This window comes from Acinonyx jubatus, chromosome D1, assembly GCF_027475565.1.
Source record: "Acinonyx jubatus isolate Ajub_Pintada_27869175 chromosome D1, VMU_Ajub_asm_v1.0, whole genome shotgun sequence".
NCBI lineage: Eukaryota > Metazoa > Chordata > Mammalia > Carnivora > Felidae > Acinonyx > Acinonyx jubatus.
The window spans coordinates 105440295-105463411 of NC_069390.1; the positions used below are offsets into that span (position 1 = coordinate 105440295).

At 43.8% G+C, this 23117-nt stretch overlaps 1 protein-coding gene across 3 annotated transcripts in view; it reads right to left on the reverse strand.

Annotated features, from left to right (window-relative positions):
• Window positions 1-5289: 5289 nt before the first annotated feature.
• Window positions 5290-23117, reverse strand: part of CD1H11orf87 (chromosome D1 C11orf87 homolog) — a 305472-nt gene continuing 287644 nt past the window's right edge. For 2 of the 3 annotated variants that reach the window (XM_053204135.1, XM_053204136.1), the window contains exon 3: window positions 5290-6297. In XM_053204135.1, the coding sequence (XP_053060110.1) occupies window positions 5430-6297 (868 nt within the window). In that variant the 3' untranslated portion in view covers window positions 5290-5429. Of the gene's footprint in view, window positions 6298-7115; window positions 7308-23117 lie in introns of those variants that run through there. The other variant, XM_027036453.2, reaches the window with a different exon arrangement.

The following is a 23117-nucleotide window of genomic DNA, read 5'->3' on the forward strand; positions in this document are numbered from 1 at the left end:
TTTCCAGCACAGTTCAGCTAGAGCCCAAGGGATTTCTATGACTCTGAGGCTCCCCAATTCCGTAACTGCCACAAAATCATGTTAACCACAGCCTTTCTCCACGTACCTGATTCTATTAGAGAAGCGCAGGCAGGCAAAGAGGAAATCTGAAAGACGACGTATATGACCTAGACAGCCTGAACGTCTGCCAAAAAGGATTGCTAAATTGGACTGGACTCAGTGTATCGGGTTATAGTAAAATTTATAAACTTCCCATTTTTTGACGTGGTTGGTTTGTGAAGAAGGTCAGATGAGTAATAACTAAAAATAAAAACTAATTGCGCATCTGAGGGCAATAGAATGAGTAATTTTATAATCTTGGTATATTATAAATGAATAAGGAATAGTGTCCAAAAAGCCAATTAACAAGAAAACTCTTTTATTGATAGAAAAGCAAAACAAATTTTCCATGAATTCTAATATCTGTTTTATTCTATTGGATATATTGGAGTTCAAAAATCAGTTTTTCTGTTGCTCTCGTCATTACTGTTGTTGTTGATCTCCCTATACAAACAACCCAAAGAAATCACAAGTGTCCCTGCTTCAAAAAAGGTAGAACTATCTTAGTAAGACATTGTCCCCAACTGAAGTTAATTAAACTCTTATTGTTAGCAAAGCATTCCTACAGGGCACCAATGGTATTACTAGGTTGGTGACATTAATAAGTACTGATGTTAAGTCATCAAAGCTGCTTCTTAAATGCTATCAAGTAAATCAGAAACCAAATCAGAATCAGAGTGATGTTCAGTTCAATGATTAAATACCCCTTGATAGATACATCAGTTCATTCGAATGTGAATGAAAACATCTAGGAGCCATGATCACTAATCCCCAGAAAGGACGGCCCAGATTAAGTGGTTTTTCAAATTCAGATTCAAAGTTCAGATTAACAGGGGGATGGACCTGAGGAGCCTGACCAGATTAAAGTTTCTGGTTCTAATTTAACCTATAACTTCCACATAGTACCAGCTAGCAATTGCTCAACTGTCACCCACAGAAAAACATTTAAAGCGTAGGTGTACACAATAGGGAAAAAAATGGAATTTTAACCATTATCTAAGTCAATCGATACAGAAATGGTGGAAAAGTCAGATGCCAAAGGTTTTTTTTTTTAAAGCTAATTTATCCATATTTTTCAAAAGCTACATATCAAACTAAACAGATAATGGTCATATTTTCACTTTACCATTAGATATGCAGATATAAGTTCTATCTCCACACAACATACAGGCTGAAAATTAAAAAAAAAAAAAAAACAACAAAAAACCTAGCCACAATCCAGGTCTGTGGCCCAGATAGCCCTAAAGCTCTTCTAGATGTGTTTGCTTTCCATCTAGATATTTAGACCACATAGATATGGTCACAAGTTCATTATCATTGCTACATTTGAGTCACTAACTAGGAAAAGAAGCTTATCTAATTACCAATTCCCAGAACCAACCGAGACTCTCCCCTTTCATTAAATAAAGAGAAAGTCATTCAGATTTAACCCGAGAAATAAGTACATGCATATACCTGACACCTCAGTATCCTCTCTGGAGAAGAGGATGGAACAACTATTTGGTTTCCATCTCATTCTTGTAATGACAGAAAAGAGAATACAAAAAGTCCATTGTAAATTTGTACAAAATGTATGCATATATAAATACATATCTATGGGTGTATATAAATTCTAAAGAAGATTATATTTATCTACATCTTTAAGATTCAGAGTCCCATACAGCTGACATAATGGTATTCTCTCTCCAATTGTCTCATTTTTAAAAACAGCAAGAATCAAGCATGCCACCTTAATTTATACTGAAGAGCCATTGCAGAAGTTGGGCTGCAGCTATAGGGATTTGAAGCAATTCATTTGACGGGACATCGGTGAATAAAATCCTTAAAATAAATTTAGCTATTTCCAGATTGCCTTTCGTTTCATACAAATGAAATCCAAAATGCCCTGTTGGTAGCATCCCAAACTCCTGAGACTGTCATTTGAGCTCAATAAGATGCAATTTGTGCATTTGCTGTGCACAAATGCACAAATTGCTGTGCAAATTGCTGGGATATGTGCTTATTGCAATAAGGGGGTGTGGGGACTGGTCTTACTAGAATTTCGTGTAATTCACTATCATAAAAATCTCAAGTGACACCACCAGAAGCTTAGAATTCTGAGTATCCTAAACTCAGTATGAAATCTGAGTCACAAGCCACATCATCCTTACAAAGAGCACTATTAAAAATATTCGACCATAGCCAGTTGATGAAGAAAGGCATACATATTTAAAGGTGCACAATAAGGTCATATTATGGATGTGTGCCCATGTTTAGAGGTATCAAGATATTTTTTAAACAGTATTCGTAATGCTTTCATTTCTCCTGTTTCCTCTATTCCTTTGGGGAAAAATGATATAGGACAATTTCCTAATTACCCCCTAGAGTGTACAGGCTGCTCCTTGGAAGGGGATTATTATTGCATGCCTTGAATGCACTGTGATTCATAAGGCAAGAACGTACGAGTAGCTTCAGCACCAAGGATATGGAATCATCATCCAGCACTGCTCACAACAGAACATCTTATTGCTTTAATAAAATGGGAAATTATTCACTGTAAAAAGTGCACCAAATAAGGGGGAGAAAGTAATATCCATGCACTTAGTGGAGCTTATTGGAAATGAGGAAGCTCCCTTCTGAGTCCCTGATTCTATTCAAATTTCAAAAGTCCAAAAGTCATTCTGTAATAAGGTATTAAAGAGCTACAGCTGGATGAGGGTGAGCTACAAAATTTAATGGACTTTCTTCTTCACAGTGCCTTAGTCATCCTGATGTAGCATGTAGAGCTCTGATATTCTAAAGGATTCCCTAGTGGCCTCAGGGAGTTAATGCACTCTTTCTAACTATTACTAGGAAGTGACTAAGGCACTGGAGAGAATCTGGTTCGTTGTTTAATAGGCTGTACCCAAAGATTATATCTGGTCTTCCTAATATCACAATATATGGCATGCTTCAGTGATGATCCTCTGTGCTTCAGGAAAGGACTTGAGTATCTAATCGGTCGTTAAAATTAAGCTTATTAAATTATTTGTATAAAAGATGCAGACTGAGCTTGGGCAATTTAACAGATGACCTAAAACCTCAGAGGTAATCTTTTCTCTAGATAAGAGCACAGCAACCTGGAACCAAGAGAGAAAATCTAGAATTACTAGTTACTTGAGAGAGGGATGCACTTAAGGGCATTGTTGCCTTACACGCTGCACGTAATAAGAACTCTTCTGGTTGAGCTTTTTGTAGAACATTCTCATTCATACATTATCCAAACATTTAAATAGCTGTCAAAGAATTGATTCCCAAGAAAGGACGCCAGTGCACATAATTAAGATTGTAATATGCTTCTGGCCCCTTCTATCACCAACCCAAGGGAAACAGAGTGGTAAATGAGCACAGGTGGACCCACTTCTAACACAGAAGGCCTTGTCTGGCAACAGGAGAGAGAAAACAAAAATACTGACCTTCTTCTCTCTCACTGTGTTTTTCTCTCCATCTTTTTTTCGTATATCCAGGGAAGGTAGGTAAGCCAGAGTAAGAAAAGATAAAGAACTTTCTATCGCTGCATCTCAGATGCAGGCACACATTTGTAACTAAACAAGCTTCAAATATTTTTTATCCGACAAGCAGTTACTGGGTTTAACGTCTCTTGAAATTTGCACATCCTGTCATCCAAATTGCCCAATATCCCCACCAGTCTCGCCCCCAACGCACACAGTACATGAAGCACATACGACACTGCCTCCAGGTGGTAGGTGCATGCAGCGAGGACTAGAGGCACTGTTTCAATATTAACCATGTTTTAATAGATGGCATTCCTGCACATCCATTATCTGTTTGTTTTCCGTTGTGGTTGTTTCTGCTATTCGCAAAAGAAAAAAGAAAACATGTGTTATCTCTTTTTAACAGCCCACTACAGAGTAAGATACAAAAGAACACTTCTGGAAACAGCGGAAGCCAGGCCTGTACCACGGAATTGTTCATCCAGTGGTAACCATTATATCAACAGCTAGAAATTAAGAACAAGACTATACAGTTTGGAGAATGTAGTACAGAACTATAGTTTGCTTCTGTATTTGGTACCAATATAATAAATATATAACAAAGGTGCACTTGCTCTAAAAATTAAACAGAAACATTCTGGTTGGTTAGATACTGCACTTTCAGTACTGCACATCACCTAGTATTTTTTTTTTTTTTTTACAAAAAAGGTAACTAATGCAATGTTCAATAATAAAACCAATAGTACACGCGCAAACCCGATTGTAGAAAAAGAAGAAAGAAGCCAACAAAAAGCTAAAATAGTCATTTCCCAAAACAGCCCCTCCTCCGCCTGCACAACCAAATAAAGTAACCAGTTTGGTGAAGCAATTTCAGCACCAGACCTGGCTGGACAGCTTCTGGATCCTCTGTGAATCCTGAAAATGCCACAACTCAAAAGGTGTACAGCTGGGGGCAGGGCAGGCAGCAAAAGCAGATCTTTCTTTCTTTTTCATTTTCTTTCTTTCTCTTTCTTTCTCTGCTTTTCTTTCTTTCTTTCTTTCTTTCCTTCCTTTTTTTCAACTCTGTTAAAGATTTTTAGCCAGCGAGGGACATTTCTAAAAGTAAATTTAAATGCCTGGTCCTAGAAAAGGGAATGGGTAGCTAAGGGGTGAGAAGAGGGCTGACCGGAGATGGGTTCATGTCATTTATGTTTTTCTGGGACGGTCTCTGTGGCCTCTTGTAGTTCTGGTGCTTAATGTGGACGTTTTCTTTATAATATACTATTGCCTGAGCCCGGCTGAGGGTAGGAATGGGGAAGGGAGGGCAGCTCAAGAAAAAGGGAAAGCTTATGGGGGATGGGGGAGGGGGGGGTGGAAGGAAAGGAAGTTAACTGAGCCTTGACTTGACAGCTATGTACAACACACCGGGCCCCCTCCACTCCCTTTGCTCCGGGAATCAATGCCTTCTTTTCATATTTGGTAACTTGTGCGGTTTCTCCTCCTTATTGTGTGTGTGGGGGGGGGGGGGGAGGGTGCAGGGCGGAGAGGGAAGACACATCGTTCGTTGACAATGAGAAATTATGTGATTTGTCATGCGCTTGGATTGTGTTATTAGTATTATAATAATTACTATAAATATTAATAATAAAGTATTATCAGCGTTATTTCTTCTTCCGAGACTTTCCTTGCCCAATATTTACAAATACCGCACAGTGCCTCGGCGGAGGAGAAACAGAGTGAGGGGAGGGCAGATACGGAAGGAAGGAAGAGGGAAGAGAAACCAGAGAAAAGTGGGAGGGGAAGGGCGGAGGGGGATAAAAGCAAGGAAGGCCAAGATGCTGGACATGAGGGAGAGGAGAGGAGAGAGGGGCTCAACAATCAGGACAGTACCACCGTTTGCAAAAGGCCCTCGCCAGCTGTGTCCAAACAGGAGGAGGCCGCGTGTGCTCCTTGCGGACTGGGGGCCGGTGGTGGAGGAGGAGGAGGAGCGCGGGCACCCTGGCACGGGAGGCCGGGGGCCGAAGACGAAGAGGAGGCGTCGGAGGGGGCGCAGAAGGCGAAGTCCCGGGGCTGCCTCTCCAGCCGGGTTTCTTTGGCAGGGGCGGGGGCCTGGCCGCTCGCCGCTGGGGGCAGCCCCCGGCCGCCGCGGTTGCTGCTGCAGTGATCCCGCTCGTACTCCTCCTGAGCCCTCTGCATCTTCCGCTTCTTCATCCTCCGCTTGTGGATGTGGAAGGTGGAGAGGGACAGCACGATGAGGCAGAAGATGAGGGTGACCAGGACAATCAGCACCAGCGTGGACGAGAAGGACTGGAAGAGCTGCTGTCCCACCTGCGTGATGCAGGTGCCGCCGCCGCTGCCGCCTGCACCCGGGCCACGGGCGCTCGCGTTGCCGCCGCCGCCGCTGGCGTTGGGGGAGGCAAAGGTCCGGTTGAGGAGACACGGCGGCAGCGCCAGCCTCAGCTCCTTGGGCGCCCTGGCACTCATCGGCACTGGGCGGGGAGGGGCCGGGCCCACCACACTTCCTCTCCCGGGCACACCGTTCCCACCAGCCAGGAGGAGGACGGAGCCCACGCCACCCCAAACTACTCCCTGGTGCGGGAGAGGATGACGCGCGAGCCAAGGGCCGAGGGGGCCACCGCGGGCGGGCGAGCGAGCCGGCCGGGAGGCGAGCGGCGCGCAGGAGATCCTCTCCGGCCCCGCCTGGAACGCGAGTCCTCGCGCCCTTTTCCTTTCCCAAGGCACCAGGCTGCAAAGAGAACAGGCTGAGTTAGGACCCCGGCCGCTGCCCGGGGCCGTGCGGAGGGCTGGGAGGCTCCGCCAGCCCCGCAGAGCGGCCCCCCGGGCACGCTGCCCCAGCGGGGCGCCGCCCGCCGTCCCCACGGCCCGGCCCGCGGACCCCGGCCCGCCCGCCCCCCCGACCGCGCACCCGAGCCGCCGCCGGCTTCGTGCTCGCGCCGCTCGCCGGGAAGGGGTCTGCGCCGGCACCGCGGAGGCACGGATTACTCAGCAGATAAGGCAGCCTTCCTGCGCCCTCCACAACTTTCTAATTGCAACCGACACACGGCCGCCGGGGAACGTGGTCCCCGCTTCCCAGAGCGCCGCCTCGCCTCTTTCCTTCGCCCTCCTAGTGGACGTCTTCCCGTGGATCCTGCCCTTCCCAGCACCCACCCCCCCACAGCCCAGCGAGCCGACTCCGGTACGCAATGCTCCCTTCTCTTCCCTCCCCCTCCAGACTCTCCTTCCCTGGCCGGCTTCAGGTCCCTTAAGTCCCGCGCCCCTGGGGGACCACAACAACCACATCCTACTCCGCCTCTGTCGGTGGTCACAGCTGACGCGCAGGATCGCGCTCCATCCTTTCTCCAGCCTTCTTCCCTGGTACCTCCCCCCAACCAAAAAAAAAAAAAAAAAGCAGCTGAAACACCTTTTTCAGCTAAAGCACATCCCCGCAAACGCCCCCGTGTCCCCATCTCCCGGTGCCCCGCACTGGGCAGTGTCCTGCTCCTTTCTAGGGGGACTGGAAACGGAAGGCTAAGGGTTCTCGTCTGCAAAGTTTGGCGAACGGACCTTCTCTCCAGCCTTCCCGGCCCCAGCTCGAGGCTCTTCCCGGGTACCAGAGGTGGGGGGCGCGGCACCCAGCAGAGCCCCCCAGCCGTTCTCCGGGGGCAGCTGCTAACTGTTGCAGTGCGGGGCGGAGAGGAGGCGCGAGAGCCCGGGCTGGGCAGGGTGGGGGTCGCGGCTCCCGCCAGGGGGGCCTGCGCAGGCCGCGGGAGCCGTCCTGCCCGCGGGCGTCCCGGGCCCCCCGGCGGCCCGGAGCCTGCAGCCGCACCCCGTCCCTTACCTGGGGCCACCGGCTGGCTGCGGGGAGGGAGCCCCCGCCGCGCGGCTGCAGTGGCGGCTGCAGAAGGCGCGGAGTGAAGGGGCCGGAGACCGAGCCTCGCCGCCGCCGCCGCCGCCGCTTCGGGGAGCTCAGCTCGCAGCCTATTGCCAGAGAGGCCGGTGACGTCAGGCAGCCACCGCCAGGGCTCCGAGCCACCCCTCAGGCCCCCACCCCACCCTCATACCCCAACACCCAGGCCTGGCCGAGCGCGCCTCGGCCACACACATCCCCAGACTCCTTCTGCGTCCCCGCCAGGGGCCACCGACCGGGAGCAACCCCAGCAGCGCGCTCTGAGCAACCCACCTTCCGCCCTGCTCTGCCTGGGAAGGGCCGAAGCTTCAGTTCTGGGGCTGCCCGACTCCTCGCCCACGACCCTTTGCCACATGGTCCCGGCAACACATTTTTTTAACACTCTAGACAGCCATCTCCCGCCCCCCCCGTCCCCCCCCCGCCCCCCCCCGTACACATGAGGGTTTGTTGTTGTTGTTGTTGTTGTTTTCCCCCCTCCTGTCTCCGCTATGAGGATGGCTCTCCTCTGGGAGCCTGTCTATCCTGGCCCGGGCTCCCGGCAGAAACTGCGTGAAGGTGAGAAACGAGAGGGGCATTTCAGAACTCGGGTGGCAAAACATGAAATGACAAACGGAACGTGCATTTAACGTCCAACACTGCAAGTGAACTGTTCTCCTCTCCACCCAGAGTCTCCGACTTCTCTCTCACTCCGCCGGGCTCGTGATCCCACCCTGCTCGCTCACACGTTGGTCTTCAGGCCCGACACCCACTCGGCATATGAAACACTCTTTCTCTTTCAAAATCTAGACACTCATGAGCACACAAAGCACATGCAAGGCTTACAAGGCAGGAAGACAACGCTCACTAAGAGGAGGGCAGAAGGAAACAGAAAATTCTGAATTTACCCCTTAGTTTACCACAGTGTTAACAACAGCCTCTCAGCACAAGGGAAAGGGAGAACACTTCCTGGAAGATTCCCATCAGCCTGCCCAAATCTAGGCAGAGATTAATCAACTCTTGGTTCAGAACCCTTGGCAAAACATGAACGGTGTATTTGGTGACAATGGCCAATTTTAAAATGAAGTATTGTCATTTTTCTACTAGAGAAACCGGCGTGGAACAGCACCTCAAGACACCGTGTGATCTTTGAAAGCATCCAGTTGTCTTAGACAACGTGCATTTCCTTCTTCCCTCCATCTTGTTTTATTCCCATCTTTGAGTCTAACACGATGCCTGTACAATATTTACTTGCAAGTTTGAGTGATGCAGTAAATACTGCTTTTTCCAGCTATGCATCTGAATTGAGAGATAGTAGGAATGACTGACACCTCCTTACCTGGTTGCAAGCAGAGGGTTTTATTTAAAAAAGAGAGTTTGACACTGCGACTAAAAGGTTGTTTACAATCTGGGGGTCCCTTTTGACCCTGGTCCTACTCCAACTTCTCCTATTCCTCTCCTTGCTCATGACTTAAATTTGAAGGCAGAAATGCAGCATTTTTCCTCAAAATTCTGTTTTCATTTATTTGAAGAAAAGCCATCAGATTTTTCTTCATAATTGTCTCAATAAAAAAAAAGATCCCTATTTAAGCTAGTATCGGTACATGCTGAATAATTCAAGATCATTTCAGAGCACAGATTAATGCCCTTGGCTGCCAGACTCACACAGTTAATGGTGACCAGTGACCCCAAAGCTGGCTTAGCCTTCCTGCCTCGAATGAGGGCACCCAATGCCATGTTTGGACATTCTGACTGTGATGGGCTCAGTGGATGCAATGGTGAACCTTGCTCTCATTGTGATCACTAAGTGAGACTCCACCATTAACACCTGCCATGTGATGCCCCATTTTTGTACACTCTCTCTGCTCCTGAAAAGTTGAGTCTAATCAACATTTTGTAAGGCAAATCCAATTTTGAATATTCCAAAAAGAGATCTGGCTATTTAAAGAGACTCTTTAGAAGCACTGTCTTGTTAAGCAAAGAATCTTTACATAATTAGAATTAACTCTCACTGATCTGTTTTCTAGACCTGGAAGTATGAGTTATCAGGTTTTCCCAGGGAAAAACATGCGTACCTTTGCAATATGTTGTAAGGGGATTACAACATATGTAACTCTATAAATATAAATACATAAACATGTATATACAATGGGGTTCCTTTGGTACACCAACTTTCTGGGATATGTGAGTAGGCTGCCATTGTTCTTATTCTTTCGTTATAAATGATAACCATCTGTTATCCCACGACTGCTACAAGTGTCTGTGCCATTTTACTCAACCTAATAAAAGACATGGTCTTGCCCTGGAGAATTTATACTCTACAGCAGATGAATGTGGTCCACAAGACAATGGTATTTAACAGGAAATGATTTAGGTAAAGACATCAATTCTCAGGTGAAAAGCCAAGCACACTTTTCTTTTCCTTTCTCATTCAGGAAGAGTAAGCTATAGGTTCATAATTTGTTCTTACCCAGAGAATGAATGGGCACACAGACTTGATGTCACTAGGCAGTGGCATTCGAGACCCAGGAACACCAGTGACCGCAAACTCACACACCTCTTCATCTGTAGGAACGGAGCCCACTGAGTTGCTACGTGATTTTGGAACATCTGGCACGATGGCAAGTCTCTTCCAGACAACATGCTGCCACTGTTTTTGCCACCAAACTTACTGAGCCACACTTTCAAGACTGGGAGGGCCAAGAAGCTTCTGAGATTCCTGGAGTCTTCCCTTTGTAATAGGAAAGGCCCTCTTGACTTAGGCAGACTCCAAATACTCAGCCACATAAAATACTCACTCTCGACTTTGATGAGGGATCTCCATCCAGCGTAGAGAGAAGTGCCAGATGGGCACCTGGTATGTCAATCCAAAAGACAGCATTGAATCAGTAACAACAAATGCTGGGAGTATTATGATTTTCAAAATACCTATGTGTCAGGCTGTAATAGTATTAATCCTCAACCGAACTTTGCAAGGTTATTTTTGCCAAAATACAAAATTATTTATTTATTCATTCATTCATTCATTCACTCATTTGCTCAACAAAAAACGTTGACTACCTGCTCTACATGTCAGGAGGGGAAAGTAACGTTCAGAGCAGCTAAAGATAATGCCCGGGTCACTTAAGAGTAAGTATATTATGGAGATCAAACCCAAGCAAACTGATTCCAAAGTTAGTATTCTTTTCAAACTGGTGGTTGGTCTCTCTCCCTCTCTCTCTCTCAGACACACACACACCTCTATTTCTATCTCTATCCACAGGTGTGAACAAGTCAAACTAGAGAAAAGCACAGCTGTTTGGCTGAAGTAGAGGAGGGGAGATGCAAAGCCCCATTTCAGGGGTCTCCCCCGCCCCCGGCAGCAGTCCACACTCTGCACCTTCCTTGAACTGAGTAGAGTCCAGATTGCAAAGCCCTCCAAGCACCAAGTTACCTAGGCAGGTCATTCTAGACCACAGGGCAGCAGGACACACACGAGGCTCCTCGCATTTACAGGGACTTTGCCAGAGGATGTTCAGACCCTGACATCCTCCCTAACCATGTGTCTGGACTACCCTGGGCCCTGCATCCCCACAGAGGCACAGTCTGTAAGTCATCAGGCTGCTGTTACATCAACTGCTGGCCCAGCCAGCAATTAGTTAATCAACAAAGTAGTGACTAAAGCTCCAGAGTTTGTTCAAGCTGCCTAGTTTTTTTTTTTTTTCTGATTCAGTTTCTCATCTATAAAATGAAAATAAAAGCAGTATCTTTCCCGCAGTGTTATTGTATGCACTAAGCCTATACGAAGCATTCAGTAAGGGGCAGTTGTTTACATTATAAAGAAAACCACTAAGATTAGTATTTTATCTCTAACAATAGAAGCACGATACTGTTTTGGACATCAAAAGTCAGGACAATTTTGGTAAGTTTGAGTATTCTTTATGGGAGGATAATCATGAAGGTGAATGGCTGAAAACAGTAATAGATAATGAACAATTCAAGGAACTTGAAATATTAATCCTAGAGATAGAAAGACACCACGGATGCATCAGAAAATCTTCAAATGTTTGGCGCATCGGCAAGAGAAGATGAATATATGCTACTATTCTAGGAACTTAGAGGAGAACTAAAACATAGTGGAACAGATATAGGGTAGAAAATATATTTCGATTCACTATTTCAGTATTGGAAATACTGAAATCATGCAGATTATCTAAACCAGCAGTCTTCAAAATGGGGGACTGAGATCTCTGAAAATATATTAAGATTTTGTTTCCAGGGATATATGAGTATGTATAGCTTTCAAGGAATCATTTCCCAAATCCTCAACCTCCATGTGTACTTTTCCAGAAAATGTACCTATCTAAGGTTAAAATTCTTTGTCACCGATCTGTGCATTTCTCCTACTTTACATACGAGGAACCTATATTTACCAATCCTCACCAACCATGCATTACTCAGGGCATACAAACCTTTGGAGAACCAGACAAAGGAATACCGTGAGGTTGTATAATCCCGGACAAAGTGACAGCAAAGCATAACGATCACGTGTAAGAGACACTGATGGGACAGAGCCATATTTCCTCCAGGTGACAGACTCATTTTAAGGCTCTCTATCTGTACATTGATTTATCTTAGAATTAGAATTGAGAAGTGAGATAGTTGTCACAGAGATACAAGTATTCAATTTATTTCAATTATTTAAATTGAAAAATGAATCCAGACTTTTTAACACAAAACATAAATCCAATTTGTCTATTTTGATTAACAATTTGAACTGCATTTGCCTGATAGGTAGTATGGAAGACATATAAATTGAATGAACTAAATCTATCAATCTGATTTTTTGACTAATACATTTAACATACATACATGATAGGGAATATGCGAGAAATTACAAGTCATTCTTTGCAAATATTATGATCAGAAGTTTTAGATGACAAATTAAAATGTCCAAAGGAATCCATGATTTTCCAAAATTCTTTTATGAAGTATTCAGGAGGGGAAAAAAAAATACTTTGAAGATTTCTATTCCGAAGTGTCCAAATCCTGTGACACCATCTGGAAAGTTTCAAATGCAAATGAGACCCATCGGGAGTGTCGTAAAGGAGATTTCATACTGGGGTAAGACTTGAAACCAGGTAGCTTCTCTAAGAAAGTCTGAAAGCCTACAGACCTTTATATACCTATCAGGGCACTTCTAATCTCTAGTTGCATAAACATATGCTTTACCCTTTTACACCTCATAATAAAGCACTGTCTAATCAAGCCTAAGCCCCATTTATATCTGGTTATTTGTACCAAAAGTCAAGATTCATCTTACTACATTATCCTTGACTGCAAAAGTCATCCATTCAACAAAGACTGTGTGCCTACCACGTACCACAAATTGAACTAACGTATCTGTGACCAAGGAAAAGTCTCTGTAATCAGGAATTTGCATTCTAATTACATACACAATTATATTTTGATTACCTGGCCAAAGGCAAAACAATGCTAACATCCTTGTCTTCTCCTAATACTTTTAAATAAAATACCATTTGTATCAAAGAACAGAAGAATGTAAACCATCTAGACTGATGGATGTGAAGCTAGAGAGGTCAATGGGTAAAGATGGATGGACCAGCCGATGTCCAATAATTCATAAGATCTTTGTGACCAACAGCTCCTGGAAAATGAGAGTTTTGGGTCATGGTCAGAAAGCCAGGGGCACATGCTTCTTTCAAGTGCTGCAGGCTGTGAATCTGCCTTTTGTAAGAAAAATAAGCTGAAAACATTTCCACCATGCACAAAAAGGTACACCTAGATCAAGGTTTCTCAATCTCAGCAGTACTGGTATCTGAGGTAAAATAATTCCTTATTGTGAGAGACTGTCTTACGCATTACAGACTGTTGTGGTAAGCAGAATACTCCTCACCTTGCTTCCAGATGCCCCGCCCACCTCCAATTATTCAATCAAAACTAATAGAGGGGCTGCTGTGAAGAGACTCTGTAGCTGTAATTAAAGTTCCAAATAGGTGACCTTAAAATATGGAGATTATTCAGATAGGTCTGATCCAATCAGGTGAGCCCTTGAAGAGTTTTCTCTGGCTGCAGGCAGAAGAGGAAGTCAGAGATTCAAAGCACAAGGTCAGAGGGCTGCAGGGAGTTCAACATGCTATTGTTGACTTAGAAGATGGAGGGGGACACGATCAAACTCAGGTGGGTGTCCCATAGGAGCTAAGAATGTCTGACAACCAGCAAGAAAATGGGGACCTCAGTCTTAAAAGTGCAAGGAAATGAATTCTGCTAACAAGGTCAATGGGCTTAAAAGTGGATTCTTCCCCTAGAGTTTCCATAGAAGAGTCCAACCTAACCAACACCTTGATTTCAGCCCTGTGATTTTTTAAGTATTATTACTTTAATAACCTTGTCAAGCACCCTTCCCAATCTCCCCAGAAGGCTCACCTACAAAACTGTGAGTTAATAAAGGAGTGTTGTCATAAGCTGCTACATCACGCAGCGACAGGAAACTGTTTCTTCAGCAACATCCCAAGCCTCTACCCACTAGAGGCCAGTAACACCATCACTGCATTAGACTGTTGTGACCATCAAAAATAGCTCTAGACATTGCCAAATGTCACAAGGATGGGGGTACGAAATCACCCCTGGTTTGAAAACCACTGCCCTACACATACAACTTGTCTCTGTTTAGTTGGTAAACACTGGCCCGCAAGAAGAGACGGGCATCTTGAGCTCTACACACAATGTATGACAATTTCAACTACTGTTACCTCTGAGTTGTTAAATTTGACCAAGAGAGACTCTTATGTAGAAGGAGACCATCATTAATTCTCTAAGAAATCAATCTATAACAAATTCAAAAAACATCAGGTCCCAGGGATCAATCAAGAACATTTGGAGAATAAAGAGTTCCAACAAAAATTGTTGCCCTCCATGTTGGTGTTTTGTTTTGTTTTGTTTTGTTTTAACAGAGAGAGCATGAGAAGGGGAGGAGGAAGGAGGGAGAGGGGGAGAGAGAGAGAGAACCTTAAGCAGGATCCATGCTCAGCCCAGAGCCCAACACAGGGCTGGGGTGATCCCACAACCCTGGGATCATGACCTGAGCTGAAATCAAGAGTCACAGGCTCAACTGACTGAGCCAGCCAGGCAGCCCTGTTGCCTTCCACGTTAAACAAAAATACATGCAGAGAAAGAGGAAATGATCTCACTAGATTTGATTATTAGCTTTGGATTTTGTTTTCTATAACACAGAATATCTCAGCAAGAGGCAAACACTTGGTTTAAGTCATAGATCTGTTGGTAGGCACACTCAGTGCTCTTGAAGATCCTGTTGGAGCACAGCGGTGGCAGGTGACTTATTGCACATGGTGGGTGGCCATCTCAATTCTTCCTGTTTCTCTCTTCCTCATGAAGCAAACATTACTGTATTTATGTTGATAATCAAGAAAGCAAGCTAAACGGCCTCATGCTTTCAACCTTTTGTCTCTTACAGTCTTTCCCGCCCCCCCCCCCATTACCTATACATCATCTTATGCTTCCAAAACAAAACAAATCAGACAATGTTACAAAGTGTCTTTAAAATAGCCTGGGAGTGGGGCACGTGGGTGGCTCAGTTGGTTAAGCATCCAACTCCGCCCTGCGTTGGGCTCTGTGCTGTCAGCTCAGAGCCTGGAGTCTGCTCCAGATTCTATGTCTCCCTCCCTTTGTGCCCCTCCTCCACTCACAGTCTGTCTGTCTGTCTCTCTCTCTCAAAAATAAACATGAAAAAAAATTTTTTTAATAGCCTGGGAGTTATCAATCACCAAGTATGATGGGCTAGGAATAGGAAATAAACACGTGAGACAACCAAGATTTCTTCCTGCATGAGCACCTGGGTGGCTCATGGCTCAACTAGTTAAGCGTCCTACCCTTGATTTTGACTCAGGTCATGATCTCACAGTTTGTGAGATCGAGCCTCATTGGGCTCCATGCTGACAGTGGGGAACCTGCTTGGGATTCTCCCTCTCTCTGCCCCTTCTTCTCTTCTCGTGCTCGCTCGCTCTCTCTCTAGCTCTCTGTCTCAAAATAAACTTTAAAAATGAAGGTTTCTTCCTGCACTCCTTATTACCTTTTGTCCACATCAGTTGCTGTCAACTCTGCTTTTTATTTTTGTAACAGAACACATGGGGAATAAAGCCAGAGTGTTTCTGAGGAAGACAAAGGCAATAACCAAGTAGTAGGCGGCACATGCTGACTGCATTTGATGTAATCAAATGAAACTTTGTGTTTCTGTTTGTTTCACGGTTCCTTTAAACACTGTCCAGAAATATTTTCTCTGCTGCTGAACAGAAATTTGATAGGTATCATAATTTTTTGGATCACTTTTTCTTAAAGGACATTCTTATATCCTTTTAAATCAGAATAAAGGGTCAAGCCAATAATTATAACATCTACTCTCAGACACATATAAAAATTCAAAAGCCAATTAATCATATATTTTCTCTTTTCTCACAGCTTTTGCTTATTTTAGGCTGAAAGCCTAGAGACATGAAAAGGAGTAATATTTGGCCCCTTCTCTATTTCTCTTACTTGTATGTCTTTTGCTTTTTCTTCACCACCCATCCCTAGATTGCTAGACAGTTTCATATCTCTCTGGAGATGAACCAGCAGGGAAAATGGTAAAGGGATAGGAAAATTTTACTTCGACCGTTCTGTCCCAAGATGACGCTACACTCCTGGGGCCTAACAGATGTCCAGGTTGACTCAGGATGGAGAACTTCTTGCCTGACCTGGTTATAGTCACCCCTTTACGCAGCTGTCACTGCATTGACTATTTCTGTCGACTATTTCTTCATCACTAGGAATCTATTTTTTTCAGCTTCTAGCTTCTTCATCCTCAGGGGAAACCCTGGGAAAGAGTGTCCAACAACCACCTAAGAATTTCCCCACACAAAGAGCGAGAAAGCTGGGTATTTACACACTAACGGCCTCTCTTTTGCTGCCAGCTAGCATTTTTCAAACTTGGAGGAACTATCCCAGCAGCGTGTTAGGGGTCCACTACGGGAGTCCTTTCCAGAACATTCAAGCTGACGTCACGGCAGAATGCCCCCATTTAACCAATTCTGCCTATCCAGCCTGTGACTCCTCACTGTTGGGGCATCACCCTCAAAGTCCACTTTCAGGTATTTAAATAAATAAATACATTACCGTATTTATTTTGGGAATCAAGAAAGAAAGCCAGATGGCCTTACGCTTTTCAGCCTTTTATGTCTTAAAGTCTCTTCTCCCCCCTCCATCGTCTATACGTCATTTTAGGATTGTAAAAGAAAACAGACAACACAGTGTTACAATGTGACTTTAAAAGAGCCTGATTCTTCTAGGATATATTAGCCAAGTCTTGCCGGTATGTTATTAATGATCCTTTTTTCCCCCCTGGGGCAGGGAAAGTATTTTCCCAGGAGTTCAAGCTGAGTTCTGACCCTAGTTATTGTCCTCCAATCTATGAGGCAAGTAAAGGTAAACCTTGAAAAAATTAAGTATCCCCTCACAAGGTGCCTGCCTCTGCATCATTTCTAGGCACTGACAATCTGCTGTCCTATAACAATGGGGAGGGAACCATTTTCGTCGACCCAGGGGTTCAGGGCAATCTGTTAACTCAAAGTTCTCACACGGATCAGTCCCAAAGATCCCCATCTCAGGTCTCAGGTCACATTCCTCTCGTATCGAGACCCTTGATTTCAGCATGGGAGACTCGCCAGGGCTGAGAATCCTATGTCTGCAATTCTGCTTCTTTCACGCTCACATCTGCACCTGTCAGCAGCTGGATCTGCCTTCTGGCCACAGGAAATATGGGGTCTTTAAATGCTGAATTAAAGGTCTTCTGGGCTTCACATGGAGAATAATTTGATGGTGAGCTGAACTGAGGTGGTCTTTTTCCTCCAGTGCCGCTGTGACGATCAGTATCAATCCCAGAGTCCTCATAATTACCACTGCCACCATATCTAAAAAATGCTGGAGATATTCTATAAGCCTGTTTCCCTTTCCGATTCACCAGAGATGAAAACATTCATTAACTGTGAGGCTTGGCATGGCAGGGATTATCATCACCTCTCTTATCTAGTTGGTAAGTGCCTTTGTTTTTGTTTTCTATAATCTGGTTGGCAAGTTCCAGAATCGTATCGTAAGCGACTTCTTCCTTGGACCTCTTCCTTGGCCAACTGTCTTGGTCCGGTTTCCTCCACAAGGAGGCGCTGAGGGAGGATTTGGCAGCTGCAGAGAATACCAGTAAGGTAATGACAGAAGAAGAGCTTCCAGGGAAGGAGCAGAACAAAAAGCCAGTTACCATGAGATTTCAATCCCACGGGGAAATTTGGGAAATAGTGTCGGACGCGTGCTTCAGAATCATCCCAGCTTAGAAACAAGGGAATTGTGCTATTTCTAAAGATACACATACACCTCAACTTCGTATTTCAAGTCAATCTTGTTTCAACACTGCTCCAGAGGGGTTAATTCTCTGACACATCTAGCCTACTTCACCCCTGGGCAGAATGGCACCCTCCCATTCTAGCAAAATCGTTAGGAATAGACTCATTAGTAATGAGCAGTCGGCAGGAGCACACAGAAAGGGAAGGGTCTGAGAGCCATGTGTGAAGTACTGAGGACATCTGTTAAAGCTGCTCCATGTGGACAGCAGTGACCCGAGAGAAACACCCATATGCCTTTGCCCAGAATGAGATTAAGGAGCGCAGATTAATGCAATTTGAGAAACACTCCCCTGATTCTGCCACCAGAACAATCCGTCAGACTTTCGTCCCCTAGATCTCTTGCCTAACAATCTGACCCACACAAATGGAGTTCCCCTCCCACCAATAACTGCACTGACTGTTTCTGTTGACTACAGAGCTTCTCCATATAGAAGTCAATCCCCATCTAGGCAAAGCAGAGGAGAGAAAGGGTAGACCCTCAGCACAGCGACACCCAACTCCCAGGAAATATTTCACCGCTCTCCCCGTCCCTCCCTCATTATGACTCTTCTTTGTATCTTTGATATGGCTAAGGGACCAAGGATCATGAAGGGGGTTATTGCACATTTCTGTTACAAGTTATCCCACATAAAAATGAAGACTAGTGAGATGCCCGGGTGTCTCAGTTGGTTAAGCATCTGACTCTTGGTTTCAGCTCAGATCATCATCTCATGGTTTTGTGGGTTTAAGCCCCATGTTGGGCTCTGCACTGGCAGCGTGGAGCCTGCTTGAGATTCTTTCTCTCTCCCTCTCTCTCTGCCCCTCCCCCACTCTCATGGTCTCTTTCTCTATCAAAATAAATAAATAAACTTAAAAAAAAATGAAGACTGGGGGCACCTGGGTGGCTCAGTCGGTTAAGCGTCCGACTTCAGTTCGGGTTGTGATCTCACAGTCCGTGGGTTCGAGCCCCAGGTCAGGCTCTATGCTGACAGCCCAGAGCCTGGAGCCTGCTTCAGATTCTGTGTCTCCCTCCCTCTCTGCCCCTCCCCTACTCATGCTCTGTCTCTCAAAAATGAATAAACATTAAAAAAATTTTTTAATAAAAAAATAAAATAAATAAATGAAGACTGGTTTCACATTATCTGTAGTAATTCCATACCTCAGTAGAAATGGAGGCAGGAAGAATTCTGGTCTGATACCCTCTCATAGTAGTAACGGAGACTGCAGCCTTAACTGAACTTCTCCAGACACGGTCTTTGTAGTGAACGTGTAGACAGTTTTCAAGGTGATTTTATAATGGGTGGTGATGAGGATTGGAAGGGATTGCAGAGGGCCTGCACTGACTGCACTTTACATGGGTTCCCGTTTAATCTTTACATCAGCTGTTTGACCTAAGTTTGGCTATCTCCATTCCTATGGAGGAATTGGGTTTAAGCCTTGCCCAAAGCACACAGTCTATTAGCAACTGGCTAGGCCCAAACTTAAATGCTTGGCTGTATGGCTCCAGAGCCCACAATCATTCCATTAAACCAAGGACAGAGATCAAAAACTCTAAATGCTAGTAGGGACCAGGAAGAGAAAATACATGTATGATATATGACAGGGTATATCAGAATGAAAATGGCTAACTGGACTATATTCAAAGGCAACCAAGCAAAACAAGATACCATCATCTTGAACTGGGTTCAGGCCCACGAGCCCCTAATTTGTTGATTTAGACCAATGTCATTGTAGAAAATTTGAAGGAAGACCCTAGTTATGGACTAGGCATGGACCCTAGTTCACCCACCACTAATTCTGAAAATTGTGACAAATCATTTAATTTCTGTCTCAGTTTCTACTTCCGTAACATGGGGATAACAAACTCCTGTGTGGTACAAAGTCAAGATTTCAAAGTATGTATAAAAATTTCCTAGCACACAGAAGGCATTCTACAAACAGAAATTCTTAAATTCTCCCATATACAGATGGTATTTTAGTCTAGTCCTCTCCCCTTTCTTTAAACCTCCCTCTCTATTCCTAATGATTTTATGGCACAGACAGAAGATGATGATGATGGGGACATCCAGAGTACATAGGGTTCTACACAGATTTCACAGATTATTTACAACTAGGGAGGTATGGAGGGCTAGTGACAGAAAAGCAATCTTTGTCTGACTCTAATGCTGAATTGATAGAGAAACGTCAGGCAGAAGAGGACAGAGAACCACTGTCCCCTCGGGTCTGAAGGGTTAGTGAGAAAAGGAAGCACAGATATTTTTTGATATCCTATGCCATTTCATTATTGGAAACACAGGTATATTTTCTTTAAAATAAGTTTGTGATCATTATTATTAACATTCAGAAACCAAAAATCAAAACAGGACAGACAGTCCAACAAATAGTCTTATATTATTTTTGTATCACAGAATACATTTTTGCAGTTTTGTGTTGGTTTACAACAATCTTTCAAGTGTTTCTTAAATCCCACCACAGGAGTGAGATCATAGGGTATTTGTCTTTCTCTGACTTATTTCACTCTTGTCATTGTAAATAGCAAGATCTCATTCTTTTTTGTGGCTGAGTAATAGTCCCCTGCGCGCGTGCGCGTGTGTGTGTGTAAATATACACATATATACATACATCTTTTTTTAAGTTTTTATTTCAATTCCAGTCTAGTTAACACATACAGTGTAAATTAATTTCAGCTGTACAACATAGTGATTCAACACCTCCATACATCATCGGGTGCCCATCACAAGTGCATCCTTAATCCTCATCGCCTATTTAACCCATTCCACATCCACCTCCCCTCTGGTGACCAGCAGTGTGTTCTCTATAGTCAAGAGTCTATTTCTCGGTTTGCTTCTCTTTTTTCCCTCTTGCTTATTTGTTTTGTTTCTTAAATTTCACATGAGTGAAAAACATATGGTATTTGTCTTTCTCTGACTGGCTTATTTCGCCTCGCATATTACACTCTAGCTCCACCTGTGTCATTGCAAATGGCAAGATTTCATTCTTTTTCAGGCTAAATAATATTACATTATATGTATGTATGTGTGTGTGTGTATACATATACATATATGTATATATATGTGTGTGTGTGTAAATACCACATACACACACACACACCCCGTATCTTCCTTTTCCATTCATCAGTCAATGGGCACTTGGGCTGTTTCCATAATTTGGTTATTGTAAATAATGCTGCTATAAACATTGAAGTGCATGTATTTTTGTATTCTTTTGGTAAACATCTAGTAGTACAACTCTGGATCATAGGGTGGTTCTATTTTTAACTTTTTGAAGGACCTCCATACTGTTTTCCACAGTGGCTGCACCAGTTTGCATTCCCACCAACAGTTCAAGAGGGTTCCCCTCCCTCCAAATCCTCATCAACATCTATTCTCTCTTGTGTTGTAGTTTTTAGTCATTCTGACAGGTATGAGGTGATATCTCATTGCAGTTTCGATTTGCATTTCCCTGATAATGAGTGAGGTTAAGCACCTCTTCATGTGTCTGTTGGACACCTGTATGTCTTCTTTGAAAAAAAGTCTATTCACGTCTTCTGCCCATTTTTGATTGGACTTTGTTTTTTGGGTGTTGAGTTTTTATAAGTGTTTTCTGTATTTTGGATACTAACCCTTTATCAAGTATGTTATTTGCAAATATCTTCTCCCATTCAGTAGGTTGCCTTTTAGTTTTGTTGACTGTTTCCTTTGCTGTGCAGAAGCTTTGTATTTTGATGAAGTCCCTAGATTTTATTTTTGCTTTTGTTTCCCTTGCCTCAGGAAACACATCTAGAAAGGAGATGCTATGGCCTATGTCAAAGACGTTACCACCTGTGTTCTCCTGTAGGAAGTTTATAAGTTTCAGGTCTCACATTTAGGTTTTTAATCCATTTTAAATTTATTTTTGGGTATGCTGTTAGAAAGTGGTCCATTTCATTCTTCTGCATGTTGCCGTCCAGTTTTCCCAATACCATTTGTTGAAGATACTGTCTTTTTCACATGGGATATTTTTTTCCCTTTGTCAAAGATTAATTGACCACACAGTTGCAGGTTCATTCCTAGGTTTTCTATCCCGTTCCATTGATAGGCCTATTTTTGTGTCAGTACCATACTGCTTTGATCACTACAGCTTTATAATATAACTTCAAGTCTGGAATTGTGATGCCTCCAGCTTTGCTTCTCCTTTTCAAAACTGCTTGGGCTACTTGGGGTCTTTTGTGGTTCCATACAAATTTTATGATTATTTGTCTAGTTCTGTGAAAAATTCTGTTGGCATTTTGACAGAGATTGCATTAAATCTCTAGAGTGCTTTAGCTAGTACAGACATTTTAACAATGTTTGTTCTTCCAATCCATGAGAGCATGGGATGTCTTTCCATTTCTTTGGGTGGTCTTGAATTTCTTTCATCAGTGTTTTATAGTTTTCAGAGTACAGGTCTTTCACCTGTTTGGTTAGGTTTATTCCTAGGTATCTTATCATTTCTGGTGAAGTGGTACATGGGATTGATTCCTCAATTTCTCTTTCTGCTGCTTCATTATTGATGTACAGAAATGCCTAACTAATAGTTACCCAGAGGTGGGGGTGGGGGGGGACACGGATGGGTGAAATAGGTGATGGGGATTAAGGAAGACACTTGTATTGAGCACTGGCTGTGGTATCGAAGTGCTGAATCATCAAATTATACACCTGGAATCAATATAACACTGTATGTTCATTAACTCAAATTTAAATAAAAACTTTAAAAAAAAACACTGTCAAGTGTACTCTAAGAAAAAGTCACAGTTTACTTAGGGTGAAATAAACTACACCAAAATGATTTTCTTCACCAAAACTCACAAGCAATATTTTCTGTACTATTTCTAGATAAACCAAGAAGCACTTATTTTTGTAGGGTTTTCAGGTTTTACTTATAAGTCACAAAGAGGCAACAGATAACAGACATGGAAAAAGACAGAAGAAAACAGGCAAATCGGCTTTCAGGACTCATGGACTCTGATGCTGTCCTGACCATGAAAGAGAAGTGTTCAAACTCAACAAAAGAAAGTAAACAGCAACAACCAGAGGCAGAACAACAAAGGCAGGCTGTTCCATTCAAACTGTAACTGCAACCTGTTTCTTCAAGTTCACTTGACAAAGGCAAAAATCTACTCTGAAATCCTTTTTTGGTGAGCTCATATGTTTCTCTCCCTGTCTGGTAATTCCCCTAAACTGTTCATTACACATTTTTAACAACATACTTAAAACTCCTAGTATTCAAAGGTCAGTAGCA